Here is a 25,340-nt window from a genome sequence, read left to right on the forward strand (position 1 = left end):
ATTTCTTTTACCCTTATGGAAGGAGTCTTCAGCCCCTCTGGCTCTCTGGGCTCAGGTTCTGGTTCTCTTTGCTTTGCTTTCCTCCTCCACCCCCACACCCTTACAGTCACTCAACACTACTGCGGCTCTCTCCATTAAAGATGAACAACAGATCATCTTTCATCGCATGGCAACCTCTTAGCGCTCTCTCGCCTCAGCAGAGCATGATGGGAGTGTCTCCTCTCGTTGTGCCTCCTTCTTTTTTTTTTTTTTTTTTTCCTTCCGGCCCTTTTCCCACAATTAAACCCTAAATAATGATTTTCCTAGCTAGCGTTTAAGGATGGGGTTTAGCGACCTACGGTGACGCTCCCATCAGCCTTCCAGAGGGGGCGGTTTCCAAAGAAAACTACAACTCCCATGAGGCATCAGGCTAAAGCAACCACAGAGCATCACGGAAGTCGTAGGCTCCCTCCTCCCCAATCTCTTCCATGCTTCAAAGGCGAAAACTACAAATCCCAGAGAACCTCGGTACTAGCACGGCTGCGCGAGAGCCCCGAGAGCCGGGTGGGGGTGGGGCGCCCCGGGCGGCGGGGGGCGGGGTCCGAGCGGGCTGTGTGGAGGCTTCAGACTCCCGGCGCCATTTAGCGCGGAGAGTTTCCCCGGCGGACGCGGCTCTCCACACTCGGCCACTCTGCACCCCCATCTTCGGTGATAGAAAGCGCCTGGTGGGGGTGACTACTTACTCTCCCTAACCCCCGTCACCCAATCCTCTCGGTCTCCTCTCCTCTCGGCCCAGAGAAGCAGCGGAGCTCGGGCCCCGCGGTGAGCGGCCCTCCCCTCCCCACCGTTCCCTCCCTCCGTCAGCCCCCGGCACCGGCCCGGGAGGAGACGGGGTTTGCCAGGCCCCGGGCGGGCGGGGAGGCCTCGGGGAAGGGGGGGCCCGCTCCTCAGGCACCGAGGCTTCGAAGCTTCGGCCCTTCCTGTCCGGGCGATGGGCGCCCTGTGAGGCTGGTCCCCTTAGCTGGGGGCGCGTGTGGGAGGAGGCGACCGACTGACTGACTGACCCGGAGCCCCCGGGCCGGCCCTCCCTCGCCTTTCTCGGCCCCTCCCACCCTCGTCGGCTCTGGGACTGCCACCGCTCGGGAGTCCGCGCTCGTCCGTTCCTCGCGTTGCCGCCGCCCCCGGGGCCTAGCCTGCCCAGCCCGGGGAGCTGGAGCCGCCGCTGCATCCGCCGCATCCGCTTCGACTCGGTGCCGGCTCCTTGCCCTGCCCCTCATGACTGCGGCGCCTCTGCTGTTCCAGGCTTCCCGGCCGCCGCTCGCCGCAGGATGGATGCGGACCGTGAGGCGCTAACCCCCGTGCCTCAGCTCCTCGACCGCCCGCCGACGAGCCCGCCTCGTGAGCCGCAGCAGCCGCCGCAACTGGGCCCAGTGGCCCGCTCCTTCGGGGCGGCTTGTCAGTGCTGAGCGAGGAGCCGTCCGGGCGCATCCGACCCCGCCGGGAGCCGGAGCTCTCGTAGCGGGAGCCGCACCCCGCCGCCGCTCTGCGGGCTCGGCCCCTCGCCGTCTCTTCATTCACAAGTCCGAGCCCGCTCGCCTCGCTCCTCGGACCGACCATGTCTGGCGGCGCCGCAGAGAAGCAGAGCAGCACTCCGAGCGCCCTGTTCCTCTCGCCGCCGGCGCCTTCCGCCAAGAATGGCTCCAGCTCCGATTCCTCGGTGGGAGAAAAACTGGGCAGCGCGGCGTCGGACGCTGGGACCGGCCGGACGGAGGAGTACCGGCGTCGCCGCCACACTATGGACAAGGACAGCCGTGGCGCGGCCGCGACCACGACCACCACGGAGCACCGCTTCTTCCGCCGCAGCGTCATCTGCGACTCCAACGCCACGGCGCTGGAACTGCCCGGCCTTCCCCTTCCTCTCCCCCAGCCCACCGCGTCGGCGGTCGCGCCTCAGAGTACTCCGCCGGAGCCGCACCGCGAGGAGACCTTGACCGCCACCGCCGCTGCCCAGGTAGCGCAGCTCCCTCCTGCCTCTGCCGCCCCCGGGGAGCCAGCCGGCGCGGGCCCTGCCGCCGCGACAGCCCCCGGCAGTACCAGCAGAGATCGCCAAGTGTCCCCGCCCAACCATGTGGGGAGCAAAGAGGAGCCTCCGTCGGCCAGAAGCGGCAGCGGCGGCAGCAGCGCCAAGGAACCGCAGGAGGAACGGAGCCAGCAACAGGATGACATCGAAGAGCTGGAGACCAAGGCCGTGGGAATGTCCAATGATGGCCGCTTTCTCAAGTTTGACATCGAGATCGGCAGAGGCTCCTTTAAGACCGTCTACAAAGGTCTGGACACTGAAACTACTGTGGAGGTCGCCTGGTGTGAACTGCAGGTATAGCCCCACTTCTTTATTTTACGGTGGTTTGGACCTACATTTGGCTCGGTGAATCCAGTTGATTGAATTTCTCTTCTACAGGTCATTCTCTTAACTGTTCGCTTCCGCGGGGGCGATGGGAGAGGTGGGAGGCCAACTTTTGAAAGAATTGAAAGTAGAATTTGGGGCATGACCAACGTAGGATAAGAATTACTGGTAGCCAAAAAGAGGTTTGCTACTAGAGGGGAGTGATGAAAATCTTCTTAGTACAAACGCTTTACCTACTTGTTACTCTTTTAGTGTCTGGCAGGAAACTCGAAGTTAGTGGGAAAGTTTCTGAGTTTGCATTTCAGTCTCACAGGAGGCTCTGCACTGTTGAGCTGCTGGTGTGTTACATGCGAGTTTCCATGCCTGAGATCAGGCTGTACTTTTAAAGAAAGAACGACCTTGTTCCTGAATGACCTTACTTGGCCTATATCTTAGTTGGTGATTGCACAGGCATTTAATATAAACTATGAAAAAGACTTTCTTCTCTGGATAAATGCCTTCGTACTAGAAAGGTACAGTAAGTGTTTGCTATTGTCCCTCTTGATGATGCTTAAGCTTTTTGGTAGCTAAGAGTTCTCTGACAGCATAAATTAAAACTAGTAAGTCTTCATCCCATTCACTATACAGTGACTAGTACAAGAGCCCATGTAAAACTGTGTAAGTGCTTTGAGAGTTGTAATGTCACTATGGTTATTTTAAACTTGTTATGAAAGGTTTTTAAGTAAGTCTTTCCCAAGAGTCCAAAGGACTCACAATGCTTTGCTTTTAACCTCTCAGGGAGGTTTTCATGGTGTAAATAATGGTGTGTCATTCTGGTTGACAAGTATATTCTATGTTTAAATAGCCAGGTTTGGGCAACTTGTTGTTTGACCTATAGCTGCTTGATTGAATGTTGCCTTCATCTGGAAGTGAACGGAGGTTATTGGAGGAATCAGAGTTAGACTGAATGAAAAAGTCAGTTACAGTATACAGGAAAAATGCCATTATTCATATTCTTCTTGTCAGGAAAATGGACCGAATGGATCAAAATAGGATATGAAAATGACCGAGTAATCTAGGAGTTTATTTTATCCATGAACTAATATGTTAACACTTAACCCTTTGAATGCCATCTTCCAAATGACCAAGGCCATATCAAAAGTGAAGGGAAGTCAGTGTGTGGAAGGAAGTGAACTTAAAAACTGACAAGTTCTTTAGGAACATAATAATTTCTTAAGTTTTACAGTAAATGATATAGAACTTCTAAGGCATTGTGAAATAAAAACTAATCAATTTTGTGGTGGTTTATATGGGCAAGGGTGCAGGCCTTTTTGAAAAAAATCTTGTCAAACTATAACTTTATTCCTGTAGGTCAGTCATACTCAGAAACGTAGTTCTGATTCCTTTTGGTTTACAGGCAAAAATTCTGGTTTACATGAGAACACTTTTTTTTTGCTTTTGTACTTGGGGTGCCTATTGCTGCCGATCCCTGGATTTTACTCTTTTTTTTTTTTTTTAAAGATTTTATTTATTTATTTGACAGAGAAAGATCACAAGTAGGCAGAGAGGCAGGCAGAGAGAGAGGGGGGAAGCAGGCTCCCTGCTGAGCAGAGAGCCTGATGTGGGACTCCATTCCAGGACCCTGAGATCATGACCTGAGCTGAAGGCAGAGGCCCCAACTCACTGAGCCACCTAGGCGCCCCTGGATTTTATTCTTTTGTAAGGTTTTACATTTGAAGAGGTGCTTTATAGATCAATATTTTTTTAATTGGTTACCTTACTTTCTTAAGACTGGGCCCAAGTAAATTTTGAGCACTTTATGGATTAATTTTGTTAGTTTCAATGAGTTAACTTTGAAGATTCATCAGAATGTAATGTGTGTGTTTTCCTTAATTACCGGGAATTTTTAAATGATTTTACTTATTTATTTGAGTGAGCATGAGTGGACAAGGTGGAGGGGAGGGTCAAAGGGAGAGGGACCTGCAGACATCGCCCCTCCCCCAGCAGGGAGCCTGTTGTGGGGTTGGATCCCAGAACCCTGGGATCATGACCTGAGCCAAAGGCAGCCAGTTAACCACCTGAGCCATCCAGGCGCCCCTCACCTGGCATTTTTTTATTGTTCATTTATCTTGGAACTAATGATACAGTGGAAAAATCAGTTTGTCTAATGTCATAATAATTTTGTCTAAGCTTCTCAGTTTTTCTTTGAACTCATTGCTTTTTGGATTTTTGTTCTATATCTAGACTTGGGCATGGTCAAATTAAAGAATATCTGATGCCTTATGTATAATATCACCATATTATTTTTAAGCCAGTTGAGGATTTGGCTGTAGAACCAAATAAATCCTAGCTTATTGAGTGGTACCCTGCTTTAGAAACTTTCATGTGTCATTTGACCCTGTTTATATAATTTTTTTGTTTTGTTTTTTAAAATGTGGTTTTCCTAGCCCCAGGATCCTTAATAGCAGTAGTTGGGCAGCATTTTTGGTTTCTTGACCCAGGACATTTGTCTGATGTGTTCATTAGGTGAGTATTTGAGTTCTTATCTTCGGATACAAATTAAAGGACAAGTCAAGGGATTACTAAAGCATTGGGAAAAAAGCAAAGCTTTTTTCACTGGAAGTATACTCCTGACATACATACTTGTCTGTAGGAAGGTAGGAGAAATATTGTATTCAGTTGTTGAGTTAAAAATCTTAGTGTATTGAAATTGTAAGAAATCATAGGTTATTCTGCCCAACTACTTACTGGATAAATAAAGAACCTGAAATCATGGAGCAGGTAAATGACTTACTTAGACTGGTAAAAGACAAATTTTAAACTGGTTAGGATCAGGGCACCTGGATGACACAGTCGATTGGGCATCTGCCGTGGGCTCAGGTCATGATCTAAGGGTCCTGTGATTGAGCCCTGAGCTGGGCTCTCTGCTCAGCTGGGAGTCTGCCTTCCTCCTTCAGTATTCTTTCTTTCTCAAACAAATAAATAAAATCTTAAAAAAAAAAACTGGGTAGGATTTTTTTTTTAAAGGTTTATTTATTTAACAGTGAGAGAGATAGCACAAGGAGGGGGAGTGGCAGAGGGAGAGAGACAAGCAGGCTCCCCGCTGAGCAGAGAGCCGGATATGGGGCTCAGGGCTTGATCCCAGGACCCTGAGCTCATGGCCCGAGTTGAAAGCAGACTTTTAACTAACTCACTGAGCCACCTAGGAGCCCCCCAAAAAACTGGCTAAGGTCTAATGATTTGGGAAATGTTAAAGCATTTGTAGTTTAGTAGATGCTGATTAGTACATCTCAAATGAAGCAGTTGTATTTTGGTGTGGAAGTCACGGTCAGATTTCTTCAGAATTCTATAACCATATCAAATTCAGTACTTTGGATTGGGTATTGATTTTATCAATTCAAATGTGTAAATAGACTTTTTTGGGATGGAGAATGAGGGAATGTGGTATACAAATCAAATTTGTTTCCATCAGGCTAATTTTTAGAGTCACAGTATGCATAGTTACCTACTAAAACAAGTATCAATTCCTAGTAAATAATATTAGTTAATACTTTGATACCATAGGATCTTAAGTCCTAACTTTGGTCTTTTAAGATGTAGGTTTCTTTACTTGATTTTATTAGGCAAATGATGTACCTTAATTTTGACACTCAGTTGCCTTGGTCAGAAAATGTTATTCCTGGACTTTGCAGAGTTTACATTGCTTTTCTATGTACGGAGCTTAGTTTTTTAAGAAATGTAGCATAATTTTTTAATGAATATGTATTTATACACAGATTTGTAAATGATTTTACTTCACTTTAAGTACATTCTCCCCAAATTGCTTCTGTAGAGTTCGCTTGATAATTTGATACTTTGTGTATTCACTTTGTATATTGATGAGATTGTTTCCTGATCAACTTGGAAGGGGAAGTCAAATTTTGTTTAAGCTCCAGTGTTCTCAGTGTTTGCTTTGCTCTGGGTTCTTTTTGTTGTTGTTGTTAATTAAGGGTCATGTCTCATCATGAGTATGATATTAATTTTTTTGAACTTAATTTTCTTTTTTTAAGTTGAAGTGTAGTTGACACACCATGTTACATTAGTTTCAAGTGTACAGGTTTTTATTAATGTTTTATAAAGTTTAGCAATGCTGCAGAAATGTGATATGGTTCTGTGATTTCTTTGCTTTAGTTCTTAACATAACTCCTGAACTGACTTTTCCATTTGAACATTGATGTGTTTTTTGCTTTTATTTTTTACATTTGTGCCAAATTCCTTGTTTTTCAGGATAAGAATCTTCAGTAATTTTTCAGTCCCAGAACAAGATTTCAGGGAATAGTCTTTGGAGGTTTTTCTTGTTTATTTTAAAGTCTCAATCACTTATAAGTATGGGCAACATTGAGATAACTCAAGTGTTGCTGCTTTGCAAATTAAAGAATTATTGGTAACTTAAAATGTTGCAAAAGAAAAAAAAAAGAATTATTGGTAACTTGTTTGAGGTAATCCTTTTTCCCTCCTAACGAGACAGTGCGATTCAAGACAGCATAATTTTGGTTAGGTATGATTTAAACTCTATGTAAATTTATTGCTGTAGGAAGTAATTTTTGTGGTACAGGAATTGAGAATTATATTTAAGTTGACTTTTCAATGCTTTTCTTAGTGTTAAGGGTTTAAATGTTTTCCTTTTCTTTTACTTTTTTCCCCTCACCTTAAGTATCTTAAGTATCACAGTTATTCCTAGTGTAAGGTTGATTTTGTGTAAAACAAATGAGGAATCTCTTGTACGGTGATTGAGTTCATTTCTTGATATTTATGTTTTAGTGCAAGATTCCGGTCACTGAAAGTCATTCTGCTTAATCTCTATGGAAACTTTGAACTAAAACTGAGCTCCCGTTTTCAGAAATTACTCTAAACCTGTTATTTGGGTTTTCTAGTAGCTCTTAAGTTTTTTTAGATAAAGCTGTAAAAGCAAGAGTGGTTATGCTCAAATTATAATTTCTGAAAATGTTAGTATAACATGAAAAAACTCATAATAGTTACTAGGTTTTGCTGTAGCAGTTCTTTGTATTTATTTATTTTTTGCATCTTGCATTTTATTTGAGGAATTTTTTGTTTTTTTCTTTTTTTCTCTTTTCTTAACAGGACTACTGTAGTGTGCAGGCATAGGTGAGACTTACTATGCCTGACCTAAATTTAGGTTTGAAGAGGGCATTATTTTCTGCAGTGTAACATAGTCATTAGTCATTAAGAACATAACTGCCTGAATTCAAATTCTGACTCTGCTAATGATTGTGTCACTGGGCAACTTCTGTGTTAGTTTTCTATTGATAAAATGGAATGTAATAAGAGTACCTACTTTATAGAGTTGTTGTAACAGCTAAATGAATTATATAAGTGTAAAACATTAGGGACAGGGCCTCGCACATAAGTATTAACTGTGATGATACAGCATATTTTTAGGTTGTCTTTTTGAGGATATTTGTGAACATTTTGTTTGATTTGTCTATTCTTAAGCTTGAAAATTCATGTAGCAAAACTCTTACTGTTGCTATCATTCTTTTGTGGGAACTTTGGAGTTGAACATGTTGTCATCAGTGCTTTGAAATTCTTTAGCTTTACCTGACTCTGCCTAACTTTGTAATTTTATGACCTGTCACTTTCTCAAATGCCAGCCTTCCAGAATTTGCTGAGATCTTTTTTCTTTTGGGATTCTTAAGGTGTTCTTCAGAATGATTCGAAATTGTTTATATTCTGTCTCCTTAACTAGTTCTTGAGCTCTTTGAAGATATAAGTAGATTCTCAATATACTTTAATAAATACTATGTTCTTTTCTAAGTTAGAAATAGTTGTAGAACATTAGGTTCTCTGTTACTCAATTATCTGACTCTGAGTAAGGAACTTAAATTTGTAATGCTGATTTATTATTAGTAATAATGACTTAACTGGATTGCTGAAGATAACTGAAAACCTATGTGAAGGTATTTTGTAAAGTGTTACAGATAATAAAAGGATAATGGTGCTTTAAAAAATCCATATTTTAAAGGACTTATGTTGTCACTTGTTACAAATTGGTGGGATATTTTAAACTTCTTAAAGTTGGTCTTTAGGACATGCAGTAGAAAATTGGGGAAAAGGCACTGGAATTATAATTGAGTTTAAAAAAAGCTGCATTGGAAAGATGATATAATTCCTTTTTTCACTACTTTATTTAGCTCTGTAAGAGTTAAAAAGCAAAATTTTAAAAGTCTGGAAGAGAATAGCACCCAGATTCTAATATTGACAGATTCTTTCCTCAATCCCCACCCTTTCCTAATTGACCTCAACTGGATTAACCCAAATAAAAGTTAGTAAAAAATAAAATAAAGTTTCTAGTTAGAAAAAAAAAAGTTGAGTTTTAGGAGCTTTTTGGTTTTTCAATTTTAGGAGTTTTATCAAATCTTAAGACAAATGGGAGAAGCTTTTCAGACTGAAGAGAAGTTGCCAGAAGCTCTTCTTTAGAGTGCTTTTATTTGGGAGAGTGTGTTGTCTTTATCAGGTGTAGACTTAATATTGTGTGTACTTTTTTTTTTAAAGATTTTTATTTATTTATTTGACAGATAGAGATCACAAGTAGGCAGAGAGGCAGGCAGAGGGGGACAAGGAAGCAGGCAGAAGGGGGGAAGGAAGCCGGCTCCCTGCTGAGCAGAGCCCAATGTGGGGGCTCCATCCCAAGACCCTGGGATTATGACCTGAGTTTTGGCAGAGGCTTTAACCCGCTGAGCCGCCCAGGCGCCCCTTGTGTGTACTTTTTAAAAGGTTGGTTAATGATAGTCTACATGAGAGGAATGATGTCAGTAATTTGCTTGGTTTTTTGATTGACATAATTGATCCTATCTCCACCTTAATTTATATTAATTTAGATTTTTCAGATGGGCTTTATTTTCTCTCTCTCTCTCTCTCTCTTTTTTTTTTTTTTTTTTTTTTTTTGAGTGGGGAGCAGAGGGAGGGAGATAATCTTAAGCAGGGTTCGTGCCCACCACACAATTTACCTCACAATCCTGATATCATGACCTAAGCCAAAATTACTAGTTGGACACTTACCTGGCTGAGCCACCCAGGTGCCTTTCAGATGGACTTTCATGAAGAATTTGCTTTTTGGCATTGTGACTTGAATCTTGGCATTGCAAGATTGACATATTAAGTGTGTTATGCTAAATGAATGTGCTTAATGATTTTTTAGGAAGGAACCTTCAGGTAAACTGTCCTTAAAAGCAAATACAGTTTTTCTAGGAATTCAAGAATTCTTAAGAAATTTAAGAATTTAGGAATAATTTTTAAAGAGTGTTTAGAAATCTAGTTGGTATTTTCCTGTTAGTTAAGAAAAAATTATTTCTATAGAAATGTGCAGCCAAGGTTCTGCTTCTCAGAGACAAATGATTTTTTTTTGGTCAGTATGTGCATAGTGGATGGTCTTGTGTTAATTAAACACAAACTAACACAAAAATACATAAACCAAACAGTGAGAGATGAAACTAATTAGTAAATCAAATCATTATTGGTGATCATTTTCTCTACTAATAGAAGTAAACAACTTGCTTGGGATAATGACGGGATCATTTTATTTTTTAAGATTTTATTTATTTGAGAGAGAGAGACAGTGAGCAAGAGAGCATGAGTAGGGGGAGGGGAGACAGATATATATATAAAGAGAGAGAGAGAGAAGCAGACTTCCTGCTGAGCAGGGAGCCTGATGTGAGATTCAATCCCAGGACTCTGGTATCATGACCTGATCCGAAGGCAGAAGGCATGCCGCTTAACCAACTGAGCCCCTGACAAGATCATCTTAATGGCTAGTAGTTTTGTGCTAAATAACTTGATATATCCATTTCTATGGGGATACTCTCCTTGCTTGGACTGTTAGGTCATTGTGGATTAAGATAAATTTGGAATGCACAGGTCATCTCTTTAACATTTTGAAGAATTCCTAGCAATCATTATCATGTTTATATTTACATGCTCTTTGAATCTTCTACACACGCCTTCCACACAAATAAACTCAGCTATTGGCAGTGGAGAGTAACTAAAGAATTATAAACGAAGAAGGTAAGTAGATTTGCATGGTACTAATTGTGGAGAATGGGTTTAAGGAATACAAGGGATGTATAGAGTTTAGTTAGGGATATGAGTATGAGGTTTCTACAGCCTGAATGAGGGCAGTAGTAGAGAAAGGAATCTTCATATTTCGGAGATAAAATATTCAGAGTTTAGTGATGAATTGGCATTTGGAGACAAAAATGAAGCACAGATAAAAGGGTAGGAATAGATGATTGTGCTGTCAGCTGAGGGAAGGAATAAGAATTAGGGATTTTATTTTTGTGGGGAGAGGAAAGGCTATGGAGATACATTCAATTTGATACATTAAGCCTGAGGTACTTGGGAAACCTCCATGAAGAAGTTCATTAGGCACTGAATCTCAAAAAATAGGTCCAAGGTAAAGCTATAGATGCCCAAATGTCTATGTTAGTCATTCAGTCGGCTGAAATAATAAGAAATCATCTAGGGAGAGGATACATATAAATATACAGAGAAAAACAGAGTAAGAGACAGGGGAGGATAATTTTCCTGGGGCAGAATAGGAATAATTAGTGGGTGGGCAAAGGTAAAAAAGAACCCAGGGGTTGAACTAAATAGAACACTAGAAGAATGGTAGCATCAAGGGAATAAAATTTTAAGAAAAGAATGTAGTAGAGAAGTCCAATTTGCATAGTAGTAGTTTTGGAGAACAGATTTTAGAAGAACTAGAAAGGAGTTACAGAGATTAGTTAGACTTTGGAAATTTATCGCATTTGGCTATTAAATCCTTAACAAAATTCAGTATTATCTAAGAGAGGGGATGTGAACATGGGTAAATGTAAGTCACTGGTAACATCCTTGATTTATATACTGTTCACTAGCCTCCTGTGGCTATTTAACTTAATTAAAATGAAATAAAATTTTAAAACTCAGTTCTTCAGTTACACTAGCCATATTTCAAGTGCTCAAAAGCCATGTGTGCCTGTCCTGTTGGACGGCACAGATGTAGAGCATTTACATCCTTGCAGGAAATTCTATGGGAACATGTTGTATCTAAATCTTGGGGTAACACGAGGGTGCGTGTGTGTTTGTGTGTGTGTATTTTTAACAGTTTCATTGAGATGTAATTTACACATCGTGAACATACAGTGTTGGGGGGCACCTGGGAGGCTCAGTTGGTTAAGTGTCTGACTCCTGATTTTGGCTCAGGTCATGATCTCAGGATTGTGAGGTCTGTTGTGCACTGGGTATGGACCCTGCTTAAGATTCTCTGTCTCCCTCTGCTGTTCCCTCACCTCTTCAAATACACACACCACACACATGCAGAGTATGTTGCCTTTATAACTTAAGTTACATATTTCAAAAATATATTCTGTATTAATGAAGTAAAAATGGTTGTTCCTTTTTTGGGGAAGAGCTATATAAAGGATGTTATCACAAACTCACATTTACATGCAGAATCAACAGATTAACATTTATGTCACATTTGCTCCAGGTATTTGGTACTCTTACAGTTTCAGAATAGTGGAGAATTTGCAGTGGATTTAAGGGAATAGCTCAGGAAGGTTAGGAACTAGAGATAACAGAGTAGGCTATTTCTCTTATTCAGACAAGTTTGAATGAGTATGGGGCACGAAAAATTGGCTAAGTGGAAGGCATGATCAAGGATGAGATTTATAGATAAGCAAGGAAAGGTCTTTAAAACTTGAAGCATTGAAATAAAGTATTTTCTCTGCCTCGGTATCTATCTTAAGGTTTTGTTCTAAGCTAATTATTTTAGTTTTGGTTATTTTTTGTGGATAGTTAGATTTAGTCCAAATAAGTTTTCATGTTTTCTTACTTCATGCTATTTATCAGCTAATGCCCAGAATACTTATGAGAATACTCATTGGAAGGAATGTTCTGGTTAAACAGTTTTTTTCTCTCCTATAATCACTGGCCCTCATGTTTCATTTACATAATAGTATGGTGATATATATTTTTTAAGTGAGCATCTCTGAAATGACCATTTTTGTGTTTCACTTGAAGAAACAGCCAGATTTCAATTAAAATTTTATTACAAGAAAGATTCTGAATTACTGCACTGTTTCTAGAATGTGGTAAAAAATGGACCTTTCTATAACAAAAGCCCCAAATACTGCATACCTTTCTTTAGGCCTTTTTTGCAAAGTGTTCCTTGCTAATTAATCTGGAAAGGTATTAATAATAACTAAATACTATCTAATGAGAGCTTCTTTTTGTAACAGGCACAGTACAAGGCAGATATTTTCTTAATTTTATATTTGAAGAAACTAACTTAGGTTTAATAACCAAAGATCATGGCATATCTTCTTCTTTCCACTGCAGAATACTTCAGTTAAATCAGGAAGAATTTGAATTCTTGTAGAATTCTAAGTCCTTTTGCTTTATTTACTAATTATAATTCATCATTGAGCATCTTACACCTTTATATTTCACTTTATGAAATAAATCTCTATTTAAATGTTCTTTAAAAAAAAAAAAAGAAAGAAATGTTCTTTTAGCCAGTATTTATATGTAGATTCTGTAAGGAGGGAGATGACAGAGTCTTTTTAATTAACTTCTTGGTGCTTTCAGAGTTTTTTATTTTCTTTATTTTATTTTGATTTAAAAATTTTATTTATTTATTTGACAGAGAGACACAGTGAGAGAGGAGACCCAAGCAGGGGGAGTGGGAGAGAGAGAGAAGCAGGGAGCAGGGAGTCCCATGGGGGGCTCGATTCCAGGACCGTGGGATCACAACCTGAGCCAAGGCAGACACTTAAGGACTGAGTCACCCAGGCGTCCCAACGTTCAGAGTTTTTTAGATGCTATTTACATGCATTGGTTATCACAGACTTAAGTATTTAAGGTAAAGCAGTGTTATTTCTGTGGCCTATGAGTATCAAATTTCCATCTAACAGATAAATTGAATGGCTGTAGTGTTAGTAGATAGTGTTGTCAATGGTCTTTAGAAACTTCTGTGTATAAAGATTGTTCATATTCTAGTATTACATTGTTAGTAAAAATTAATTAAATTCCTAAAATTGTTAGGCACCATTGCGATTTTTTTACTCAACCGGGAAAGCAGAATTAAGGATATTGGAGTACGTAATGAATAGATCAGCATTGTTAATTGTTATTGTAAAACTTCCATAGGACTTAGTTTTATTTACTTTAGAGATTTAAGTTATAGTTTGTTAGTTTAGTTCTTAATGCTGATGCTAGGAATTGACTTTTTTTCTTGATTTTTTATTTTTATTTTTTTATTTTTTTTTTTTTTTTTAAGATTTTATTTATTTATTTGTCAAAGAGAGGAGCGAGAGTGAGCACAGGCAGACAGAGTGGCAGGCAGAGGCAGAGGGAGAAGCAGGCTCCCTGCCAAGCAAGGAGCCTGATGTGGGACTCGATCCCAGGACGCTGGGATCATGACCTGAGCCGAAGGCAGCTGCTTAACCAACTGAGCCACCCAGGCGTCCCTTTCCTTGATTTTTTAAAAGAATTTTACCTCCCCTCCCCCACTGTGTACTTTGACATATTACATATACTGTTGAGAAGGATTTGGCTCTCTTGTCCGTATGAGCTCCAAGTAGAAGTCTCATTTAAATTACATAATTATGTTTTGAAATCCCCTGGAACGTTTCATTTATTCAGCATTGTTATGGGAATAAGATGTTATCTCACCTCTAGTAAGATTTCCAAATAAGTGAGATTTTCTTCTTGAAATATCAAAACTTTGTATTAATTTAGCAAAACACTTAAAGTGTATCAGTTGATATTATTGGCCTGTGTATATACCAGGATAGACTAATAAGCGTGTCATCCCATAAGACTGAATTCCTGGATGTTCTTTAGACTAAAATGGTTCTTTGAAGTCAGACAGTTCCTTCCCCTTTTATACCAGGGGTAATACATGTTTTGGCACATAAGATCTCGCCTCAAAGTGTGGCAGATTGTTCAAAATGTTCTTGTTTTGTTTAGAGTAACTGGGTCTGTAGGGGTTTTCAGCTTCCTTCTTTCATCCTAGGCATAGGTTTAGGCTTTTGTTGTCTTCCTTCAAGGTAAGTTGCGTTATTGTAGATGTTGAGGATGGGGGAAACTTCCCAGCCAGTGGACCTCCTTTAGGGCCATTTAAGTCTATCAGTTTCTAATAACGGCAAACTTGAAAGGCCTTGGAGTCTGCACACTTACCTAAGAAAGCCCCCTCCCCCTTTTTTTGCATATTTCTATGCACTTTCTCTTAGCTCAGTACCATTAAATATTATTGGTAGGGATGCTTTTATCAAGTCAAAATAGAGCCTGGTATGGACCTTCTCTAGGACAAAAGAGAATCTATTTGCCTCGATTACATTACTGAGAAGGGCCATTTCAAATCGTTCTTCCCAGAACAAAGAAGATGATTGATGCTCAGGTGCATTCCTCTTTTCTGCTAGACCAAAAAAAAAAAAAAAAAAAAAAAGCCACCAACAATTTTTAAATGGTAGGATCTCAACTTAAATATTTGTTCTGTTTGACCAGGCACCCTGTTATATGGAGGTACTAGTTTAGATACTACTTTTGTTGGACAAATTGTCTGTGTTACATTAGTACCGGCATCTTTATCTCTAGAGATACTCCTCCGCCTCACATTAAGTGGAGGGGTGGGGCATAGTGATATTCTGCTGGGGAGAATCTTGACCATTTTCTATCCCTCTTGTAAGGATAGAAGTGAAACTTCCCTATTTGCCATAAATGCCACTATTACAGGCTTTCTCAGATCTTACTGTGTATGTACTCTGCTTGAATATCTTATTTAATGTTTTAAACATCTGTCATCCTTAACCCTGGTCACAAGATGACTTCTTTAACAACCAGTACTTAGCTAACTATTACACAACAGAAGTTTTTTCCTCTTGTCTTTATGTGATAGATATACTAATACCTTAAAAAAGCCTTTTTACTATGAAATATTTAACAGTTGTCCCAGATTGGGCCAGAAGCTGCCTTCTGTGTCCTTTTTATTAACATGCCCCTATCGTTTTTTGATGATGTTCTTAGTTTTTGCACAAAAAATGGACCAGCCATTTCTCCAAAGGAAGCCATTTCTCCAAAGGAAGCAGGTTCCTTATAGTATAGAATAGGATTCGGAAAGCAGTGTGTACTCACGGCTACTGGGACATCACTGTTACGAGATTTTTTAGTGAAGAGTTAGGAAGTATTTATATGTATGCATGAGTGTTTGTGCTCTTTTTCTTATAAGTGTATATATATAAATGTGTATATACACATTTAATATGTGTATATATCAAGTTCACATTGATAGATCTAATTCCAGTTCAACATAGAGTTCATTATAATTTTCCCCTTTTCCTACATGTATGCTTCCCTTCTCCAGTAGTGAGAAACTCAGTTCTGATCTTGCTAAATATATGGACGAATTTGCAGAGCTCCTGTTTATATGGAAGTGGCATAATAAGAAATATATATTTGATCTTTGCCCTGGCTCCTGACACAGAACTTGTAAACTTGGAATTTCCAGAGTGATATCTGCCGTCTGGCTGACTTTAGACTGTATCCTTTAGCATTAACTAGTAAGTAAACTGTTTGAGTTCTTTGAGCCATTCAAGCAAATTATCAAATGTGAGGACGTTGGTCAGAAGTATAGGTGGCAGTTATCCTGGGACTTGGAGCTATCATCTGAAGTGGGGGCACTTTTGTGGGACTGAGCCCTTAATCTGTATGCTTTGCACTAACTTCAGGTAGTTAGTGTCAGGAATGACTTCCAGAGAATTGAAAAATTTGTTGCTGGTGTGAGAAATCCCATGCAGTTGGTGTCAGAAGTATTGAGAGTAAAAATATGAATATGAATATAACCTCTTAGCTCAACCGGGCTGAAGTCCCCTTTGGGACCCTTCTCACTACAACAGAGCTGCCATCCTTTCCTCTAATATCTTCCTCTCTGGCAGTGGTACTCTTTTTTAAAATTAATTTACTGTTTTTACTTTGACAGTCTTTCTACTGTTGCTTTGGGGATATGATGTGCACTTTTTAGCCTTAAAGGACAACAAGTGATATAAACTGACCTGTTTTTACTTTGAAATCATAGGAGAAGTTTGCAGTAATCACCTCACTCACATTCAAAATCATTCCTAATAAATGCAGATAAATTCTGTGAGTCTTAGTTATCAAATTCAGTATCTGTTTTCTGTGGTTTTTCTGATAAAAATTTAGCATCCAGGGGCCTCAGTCCATTAAGGGTCCGACTGGTGATTTTAGCTATGGTCATGAACTCATGGGTCGTGGGATTGAGCCCCGGGTCAGGCTCCACATTCAGCAGGGAGTCTGCTTGGGATTCTCTTCTCTTCCTCTCCCTCTGCCCCTCCCCCCACTTGCCCATGCTTGTGTGTGCACTCTTGCTCTCTCTCATATAAGTAAATAAAACTTTCAGAATATTTAGCATCCAATTTGAGATGTGCGTGTGTAAATTGCACACCAAATTTTGAAGACTTAGTAAAAAACAAAGTTAAAATATTCCAATTTAAAAAATTGATTACATGAAATGATCATGTTTGGATATATTGGGTAAATATTAATTTCAGCTGATTCTTATTACTTTTAAGAATGTGACTACTTGAAAATTTAACATTGCATGTATAGTTCACATTGTTTTTCTGGCCATCTCTGACCTAGACTAGTCTGTTAAAATAAAATGTAAAGGAGCTGATGCTACAGTAAATTAAGTATACTACTTCCTTTAAAAAAAAATGTTAGGGCCTTCCTTTCTGTGGTTTCTTTTATTAGTACCCTTTACAAACCATAATTCTTTTGCTGTTGCTGAACAAAGAAATTTGGGTTTTTGAAGTCTTTTCTGTTTGGTTTGTGGTGCTTTTAATATCTATTTTATGAAAATTGACATTTAGTCCTTTAAAATTTTATCTTATATTTTATTACTTAACCAGCATAGCTGTATTAGAAATGATATTTCTTATGGTCTTGTTCTTTGGGTATTTTAGTTGCTAAAAATATTCGAAGTCAGTTTTTATTGCAAGTATCTTGAAATACTTGGTAAATACTCTTGTTTATTTCACATAAACTGCTAATACATGTTTGGATATATACTAAACACATAAACTTGCTGCTTTATTTATATTCTTTAATTATTTCTGGCCATTGTGTTTCTTTAAACTTATTAACTAATTTAGTGCCCATATTCATATTTTAATGACACTGAGGAAAAAGTTGAGTTGATTTTTCATATCTTTTGCTTATAAAAGCAGTATTTGTAGTTCAACTATTTGTGTTAACTTTTTCCAAAATAGTTCATTCATGCCTAGTTCTTCCTGTACAATAAGTAAGGGTGAAAAGATTAATGAAAATGTCTTAGGTGCTTTGTTTTAATGAAATTATAAAATATCTGAGATGCCAAGGTAATGCTGTTCAAAAGCTAGATGGTAATTTAATAACCATAGAAGCCTACTTTCCTTTATATAAGGTTCTTTTGATAGTCATTGTTTAGAAAATGCTGATTTGATTTTGACTCCTATTATCAAAGTTATAACTTCACTTATTTCTAGCTGGGTTTTGTGACCATCCTTAAATCATGTACAAAAAAGATTTTTAAGAAAAACATTTATAGAAGTAATATATTCTTGTTATAAAAATTAGGAAATTAGAGGAAAAATGAAATAAAAATGACCAGTGAATCCCTTCATCCAGAGATAAGCCTTGTTACAATTTTGAACAGTCTACTTTCTACGTGTTTGATTTTTGTTTTTATAGTGTGATCATACTGTATGGTGATAGTTTGCCTGTTTTACTGCATAGCAAAACCATAGCAAAACTGCAGTGTCTGCTTGCAGCTCAGATCATGATCCCAGAGTCCTGGGATCGAAACCCGCATCCAGCTAGCTCCCTGCTCAGCAGGAAGTCTTCTCCCTCTCCCACTCCCTCTGCTTGTATTCCCTCTCTTGCTGTCTGTCTGTCTGTCTCTCTCTCTCTCTCTGTGTCAAATAAATCAATAAAATCTTAAAAAATAAACAAAAAACCAGTATTGTTTGTATACTGTTTTCCTAATTGGGGTGTGTGTTCCCATAGTTGTGATTGTTATGTATAGTGGTATAATTTGTCCGATTTTCCTCACAGAAAAATACATTTCTTATGTTAAAAACTAGAAATTTTAGATAAAAATAAGTATTATTTGTACACTGTCATAATTGTTTTTGAGACTTAGTACTACTACTGCACATGCAGTTGTGATACCAGTTTCAGAACTAACGTTCTGATCTTAAATTAAGAGTAATAACACTTGAATTCCTACTTGACTGTGTATTTCTTTTAATTCTCAAGAGAAAGTCAATTAGAATATTTTGCCCACAAATGCTAACATTTAGTTACAACTACATCTAGGATATTGGTCATTGATGCATTTGATCACTCTGAACAGAAGTTTATTTTTTATTTATTTATTTATTTATTTTAAGATTTTATTTATTTGACAGACAGAGATCACAAGTAGGCAGAGAGGCAGGCAGAGAGAGAGGAGGAAGCAGGCCTCCTGCTGAGCAGAGAGCCCGATGTGGGGCCCGATCCCAGCACCCTGAGATCATGACCTGAGCCGAAGGCAGAGGCTTAACCCACTGAGCCACCCAGGCACCCCCTGAACAGAAGTTTAAAAGTCATTGTTGATATATTGCAAAGCTGATTAATTTTTTCACTGTCAGCCTTTGTTTAGAGATTTGCTGAAAGTTCATTCACTACCTCATGATTTTGGGCATAGTCAGAATATTTTAAATCAGTAGTTTGTTTTTAGAACAGTGTTATTCTACTGGTACAGTTTTTAAGAGCCAAGTATTAGTACACTGAAAGTTCTTTGAGGAAGTTTAGTCTTGTATATTGACTAAACTATAGGAGAAACAGCTTTAGTGTGCTTTTTCTACTTCCTGTCCTTCCTTTATTTAAGTTTTAAGCTATCTATTCTAGAGGTTATCAAAGATGTTTTGAAAATACAGGATTTCTTTTCTTTCTTTCTTTCTTTTCTTTTTTTTTTTTGTGGCAGAGAGGCAGGAGGGGAAGGGAAGCAGGCTCCCCACTGAGCAGAGAACTTGATGCAGGGCTCCATCCCAGGAGCCTGAGATCGTGACCTGAGCCGAAGGCAGAGGGTTAACCCACTGAGCCACCCAGGCGCCTCGAAAATATAGAAAATTTTAATGCATTTAGAGGGAATTACTTCCCAATTATTATTATTTTTTTCCTTTATGGAAGTAATATATAGTCAGAGACATCTTAGAAGACAGGGAAAAATAGAAACCAAAATAACCCCACTAAAGTTCTATCACTAAAAGACAATGCCAGTATATCAGTTTGGAATATTTTCCTTTTCTCTCTCCCCTAGATGGGTTTTATATTTATTCAGTAACTATTTATTAATTTCCTCCTATGTGCCAGGTACTATCTTAGTTGGCAAATAGAGGAAAACCCTGCCCCTCGCAGAATTTATGTTCTGCTGGGATCGTAAGTGTATGTGTACATATAATTTTATTTCATGATAATTTTATAATTCACTGGAACATAAGAATCAATATAAACCTTTTTGACAGGGGCGTTTAACAGCAGTTCTTAGGCAGAAACACCATGATTTAACCCCATTGTTGCTATTATGTTTTTTCTTATACACATACAGTAGGCATGAGTCTAACCTGCTAAGGTTGTAACCGTGAAATATATTCCCATTTTTACCAAAATTTAACATGTTGTGTTGTGACTTCACCTGATTTCATTGGTCATTATTCCCTTGTATAACTCCTCCTTCCCCCCGTCTTTGGATAGTTTCATTTATTCTAGAACACTATCAGGAAAGGGCTTTCTAGCATCTACACTGCTTGTCAGTGACATGCTGTTTATATAAGCCTGAAAGGTTCTTTTGAAGGCCAACTTACAGAGAACCTTGAGTAGTAGGATCTTTCATCAAATTTTCCAAAACAAATTTTACTATCATTGTCTCTCTCTTATCTCCACTGCATCCCCATCCTCTTCTTCCACATGCCACTCCCAGTGGGGGACAGGGGTATTGATCTGAATCCTTTAAGTCCCTTGTTTCCCCCCAATTTCTATCTCTTCAACTCTTCATTCTTTCCACCCCCTCCCTCTCTAGTACTCCAGCAGAACTTCTCTTTTTGGGCCTGGGGTTTCTCAAACAATCCAGATGAAGGACTTGTCTTCTAACTGCTGGTTCTAAAATAATATAAAAGACCTTGAGACAGTGGCTTTGGAATGGAGGAAAGGAATCTGCCTATTGCCTTGTGAGCAAAACCCAAATTAATACCTCAGATTTCACTATTTAGACTTTTTTTTTTTTTTTAGGATTAAATTTCAGAATGTAATTTATTGGTTTCTAAGGCTATGAACATTTAAATATTTTCTACAATCAGATTGTTTCCAAGAGAGATGCTCATGTATATTTCAGTGCCCCAAGTGAGACCCATTTTATTTATCAATACTGTTTTCTTAAAAACTTCTCATTGCTTTATATTTTATTTCTTAAGAACTTTGCCCATGTACTTAATGATGAATTATATATTCTTTTGTCTTTTGATATTTTGCCTACTTTCAGATGCCTTACTACTATAATCAATTTCCTAAATTCTTCAAAGCAAAATTAATAATCCTTTGTTATATTTTTGGAAAATCTTTTTCAGTGCTGGGAATTGAGTGTCAGTAATGTGATATTCTCTTTTTTCCTTCATTAGAATTAATTTTTTAGAGCCGCTTTACATTTATAATAAAATTGAGAGAGGGGTACGGATATTTTTCCATACACCTTTTTGCCCCTGCACATTCATAGTTTTCCCCCATATCAACATCACTGACCAGAGTGGTATCTTTTTCTTTTTTTAACCGAGGATGAACCTACACTGAGACATCATAACCACCCAACGTCCGTGGTTTTTCCTTAGGGCTTTTTTTCTTAGGATGTTAAACATTCTGTGGGTTTGGACAATGTATAATTACATACATCCATTATTATATCATTTAGAGTATTTTCACTCCTCAAAAAAATCCTTGGTGCTGTCCCTATTCATCTTTTTTTCACCCTCACTCTTAGCAACTACAAATCATTTTACTGTTTCCATAGTTTTGTCTTTTCCTGAATGTCACATACATAGGATCATACAATACACATAGTCTTTTCAGATGGGCTGCTTCTGCTTAGTAATCTGCATTTATGGTTATTCCATGGAACCTTTTCATGACTTGAGAGCTCATTTCTTTTTAATGCTGGATAATATTTCATTGCATGTGTATACCAGTCTATCCATTCATCTCCTAAGGGACATCTCAGTTGCTTCCAAGTTTTGGCAGTTATGGATAAATATGGATAAATATAAAAATAAATATCATTAATATTTTAATTTGCACTTTCCTGGTGACTTATGTAGAATATAATTTGAGATGCTTATTTGCCATTTGTCTGTCTTTGGTGAAGTGTTTGTTAAGTCTTTGGCCCATTTTTTAATCAGGTTATTTGTTTTTTTATTTTTGAGGGTTTTTTTTAAAGATTTTATTTATTTGAGAGAGAGAGAGCGAGTAAGTGAGCACAAATGGGGGGTCAGGGAGAGGGAGAAGCAGAGGAAGGGAGCCTGACTCCCAGAACCTTAGGATCATGACCAGAGCCGAAGGCAGATGTTTAATGACTGAGACACCCACGTGCCCTTCTTACTGTTGAGCTTTAAGAGTTCTTTATATATTTTGGTAATAGTCCTTTATCCAGATATATCTTTTGCAATAATTTATCAGTCTGTGGCATGTCTTCCAGTTCTTTTGTATTGTAATTGATTCTATTTTCTTCATACATTTAATTATAGTGAGTCTTCACTCTAAAGTTAATAAATGAATTCCTAACTTATCTCCTGATCTTCGTATTAAAAAATTGGATTGTCTTTTTGAGTGTATTTATGCTAGAGTATTATGATCCAAATTTTAATTTAACACAGAAGTAGATTATTTTAATGTTTATTTTTCCTTTTATTTTTCCCAACTCATCAGTGTTTAAAATTTTACAGTTACATTATGGTTATTCTCTCATTTCTGTGTTTTTATTAGTATTTAGAGAGTAAATTAACAGATTACTGTGATGAGGTAAATGGCACATTGAGCAAGATGACTTCTGGTGACACAGAATAGTTTTTAATTTAGTTGTCTTTAAATTTCTGTCTTATTGTGACAGATTGTGGCTTTTTTTTTTTTAATGGTGATTGGATTTTCTTTTTTTAAGTTTATTTATTTCAGTAATCTCTATACCCAGTGAGGGGCTCAAACTCACAACTCAGATGAAGAGGATCATGAGCTTCCAACTGAGCCAGCAAGGCATCCTAGTGACAAATTCTGTTTTTATTACCAGTTGCTTCTAGAGTCCAATGTGAGGTTTATGAGAAATTTGAAGTGTATATGCATTTGTTTTTAAAGGACTTGGGAAAGGGCTGGGGATTTGGAACTATTTATGGTGCAGGTCCTGTGTTTTACATATATTCTCATTTAATTCTTATAGAACTCAATCATTTTATAGGTGAAGAGGCTATAAAAGTTAAATAATTTGCCAAGATCACAAGTAGCACATGGTAGAAATGGAAGTTGAGCATGGAACTTTTCTTTTTTGTTTCCTTTTCATTTGTGTTTTAAAAGCTAGCATGCTTCTCTTCAGACTTCGTAATTATCTTGTAGTACACACTAATAGGAATAGCTCAAGTTGTTTGTATGATCTAAAGACCAAATTGATAATTTTTCAGTTTTTTTTAAAAGATTTTATTTATTTCTTTGACAGAGAGAGATCACAAGTAGGCAGAGAGGCAGGCAGAGAGAGAGAGAGAGGGAGGGAAGCAGGCTCCCCGCTGAGCAGAGGACCGGATGTGGTACTTGATCCTAGGATCCTGAGATCATGACCTGAGCAGAAGGCAGAGACTTAACCCATTGAGCCACCCAGGCCCCCAATTTTTCCGTTTTTTTATCTGGTGTTTGAAGTATATGAAATTAAAATTGGATCTCAATGTGTTCCTCCTGTGTATGGCATTTGTAGCTGGTCTAGTGCTTTGAGAAAGAAATTGTATGGTATTCCAATGATTTCCAAGAGGCAATAAAATAAAATAGGGATCTAGGTAAGAATATGAACTAGGAAATTAACCAACAAACCTGTGTTAGTGTCATAATTGTTGATTAGAATGTTTACAAATGCCTCCCAGAATTGGGTACCTCTTCAGAAGTGTTGAAGACAAAAGATTGGAGAGATGATCTTTTCTTACCACTGTTCTGTGATTTATTGAAAATTATGTGCATGTATTAAAACTCATTCCATGATGTACAGTTTGACTTTTATGAGACTGATTATCCTACCTGATGATTACAGTTTGACTTTTAGTTATTCTCAGTGTATAAAAATCAGTCAGCATTGGTGGTTTTTCATTTGCAGTTTTAATTTTTTATTATTTTTTCAAGATTTTATTTAAATATTTGAGAGATTGCGTGAGCGAGAGAGAAAGAAAGAGAGCAGGAAGAAGGGGGAGGGGTAGAGGGACAGGAAGAAGCAGACCACTTCCAACAGAAAGCCTGATGCGGAGCTCATCCCAGGACCACAGGACCATGACTTGAGCTGAAGGCAGATGCTTAACGTATTGAGCCACCCAGGCACCCCCTCATTTGCAGTTTTTAAATAGCTAAAGAGTTAGATTGGTTTCTTTGAGAAAGACAAATCTTTATCATGGAAGCATAGATGCTCCTGTTACTGAGCCAAACGTAATCTGTTCGAATTTTGAGATACAGCTAGATAAGGTCTACCATAGAACTATTACCAGCTATATAATTTCTCATTAGTCTGAGCTAAGAAGCATTTGAAGAGAAACAGTGAAAGCAAAACTTTCTTATAAGTATGGTATTTCTTTTGAAATGATAAATGGTAAATATTTAGTATGAAAGTTCCTTGTAGTTACTCGAGGAAACAAATGTTAATATTACATGTATCTATTTTAAAAACAATTTAGTACAAATTCAGGAAACTTTAGAATGTTTGGCTTCCAAAAATTTACACTATTTTTGGTATGTCTTTGTGTCTTGAGATATATGACAGGATTGTAGTATTAAACTTGACCTTTTAGTAGTATTTAATTTTGAGTTGTAGCCACAGGTAAATATGACTCAAACATAATTTAGAAGTTTTGGTGATGGATAGATACCTTGTTAGTTGATTTAGAAAGACTTCAGATTTCACTTATTTAGTGCCCTAGCTAGAATTCTGTAAGTGGTAGCTGGCTCCTGGTTTCCTAATGATTTAGGAAATCCTAATCCTAATCCTAATGATTTAAATTATATTTTCATCTAAGAGGAATTACATTCCAACCTAAGTGATTTCATGTCATTGCTTATAAATGAAGGTTAAATTTTGTTTAAACTGTTTAGTTGATCTGTGGGAAACTAGAACAGGACTATTGTCTAATAGTATTTCACATCTAGATTTTTTATACCTGTGAGTATGATCTTTTAAAATTTATTTTGCCCCCCATCCTCCCCCACACACACCCTGAGCTCCACCATCTACGTCGTCTTCCTTACACTCTGTACCCCTGGCTGGGGGCTGATTGGCTCCAGGCGCCCTGCCCGCATAGCCCTGGCTCACACTGCATCGTGATTTTAGGGCTTTGCCTATTTTCATTTTATTTTAGAAAAATGAGTGAATGAACTTTGGCATCTCTTATATTTGGCATGTGATTGGTGCTTGCTTTCAGAGTTAGAATTCCCTGTTGGGGAAACAATCTCTGTTATGTTGCGGTCGGCATAATTTAAGCATATACAGATGTACACATATTTATAAATTCCTCTTCCCTTAATCTTCTTTTTTTGATTAATTAATTTATCAGAGAGCACAAAGCAGGGGGAGGAGCATCAGGCAGAAAGAGAAGCAGACTCCTGACTGAGCAGGGAGTCTCAT

At 38.4% G+C, this 25,340-nt stretch overlaps 1 protein-coding gene across 14 annotated transcripts in view; it reads left to right on the forward strand.

The window, feature by feature from the left end:
• The first annotated feature begins 1,509 nt into the window (after nucleotides 1–1,509).
• Nucleotides 1,510–25,340, forward strand: part of WNK1 (WNK lysine deficient protein kinase 1) — a 149,128-nt gene continuing 125,297 nt past the window's right edge. For all 14 annotated transcript variants that reach the window (XM_059403871.1, XM_059403857.1, XM_059403860.1 and 11 more), the window contains exon 1: nucleotides 1,510–2,353. In XM_059403871.1, the coding sequence (XP_059259854.1) occupies nucleotides 1,595–2,353 (759 nt within the window). In that variant the 5' untranslated portion in view covers nucleotides 1,510–1,594. The remainder of the gene's footprint in view (nucleotides 2,354–25,340) is intronic.

The sequence above is a fragment of the Mustela nigripes genome, chromosome 6 (assembly GCF_022355385.1).
Source record: "Mustela nigripes isolate SB6536 chromosome 6, MUSNIG.SB6536, whole genome shotgun sequence".
Taxonomy (NCBI): Eukaryota; Metazoa; Chordata; class Mammalia; order Carnivora; family Mustelidae; genus Mustela; species Mustela nigripes.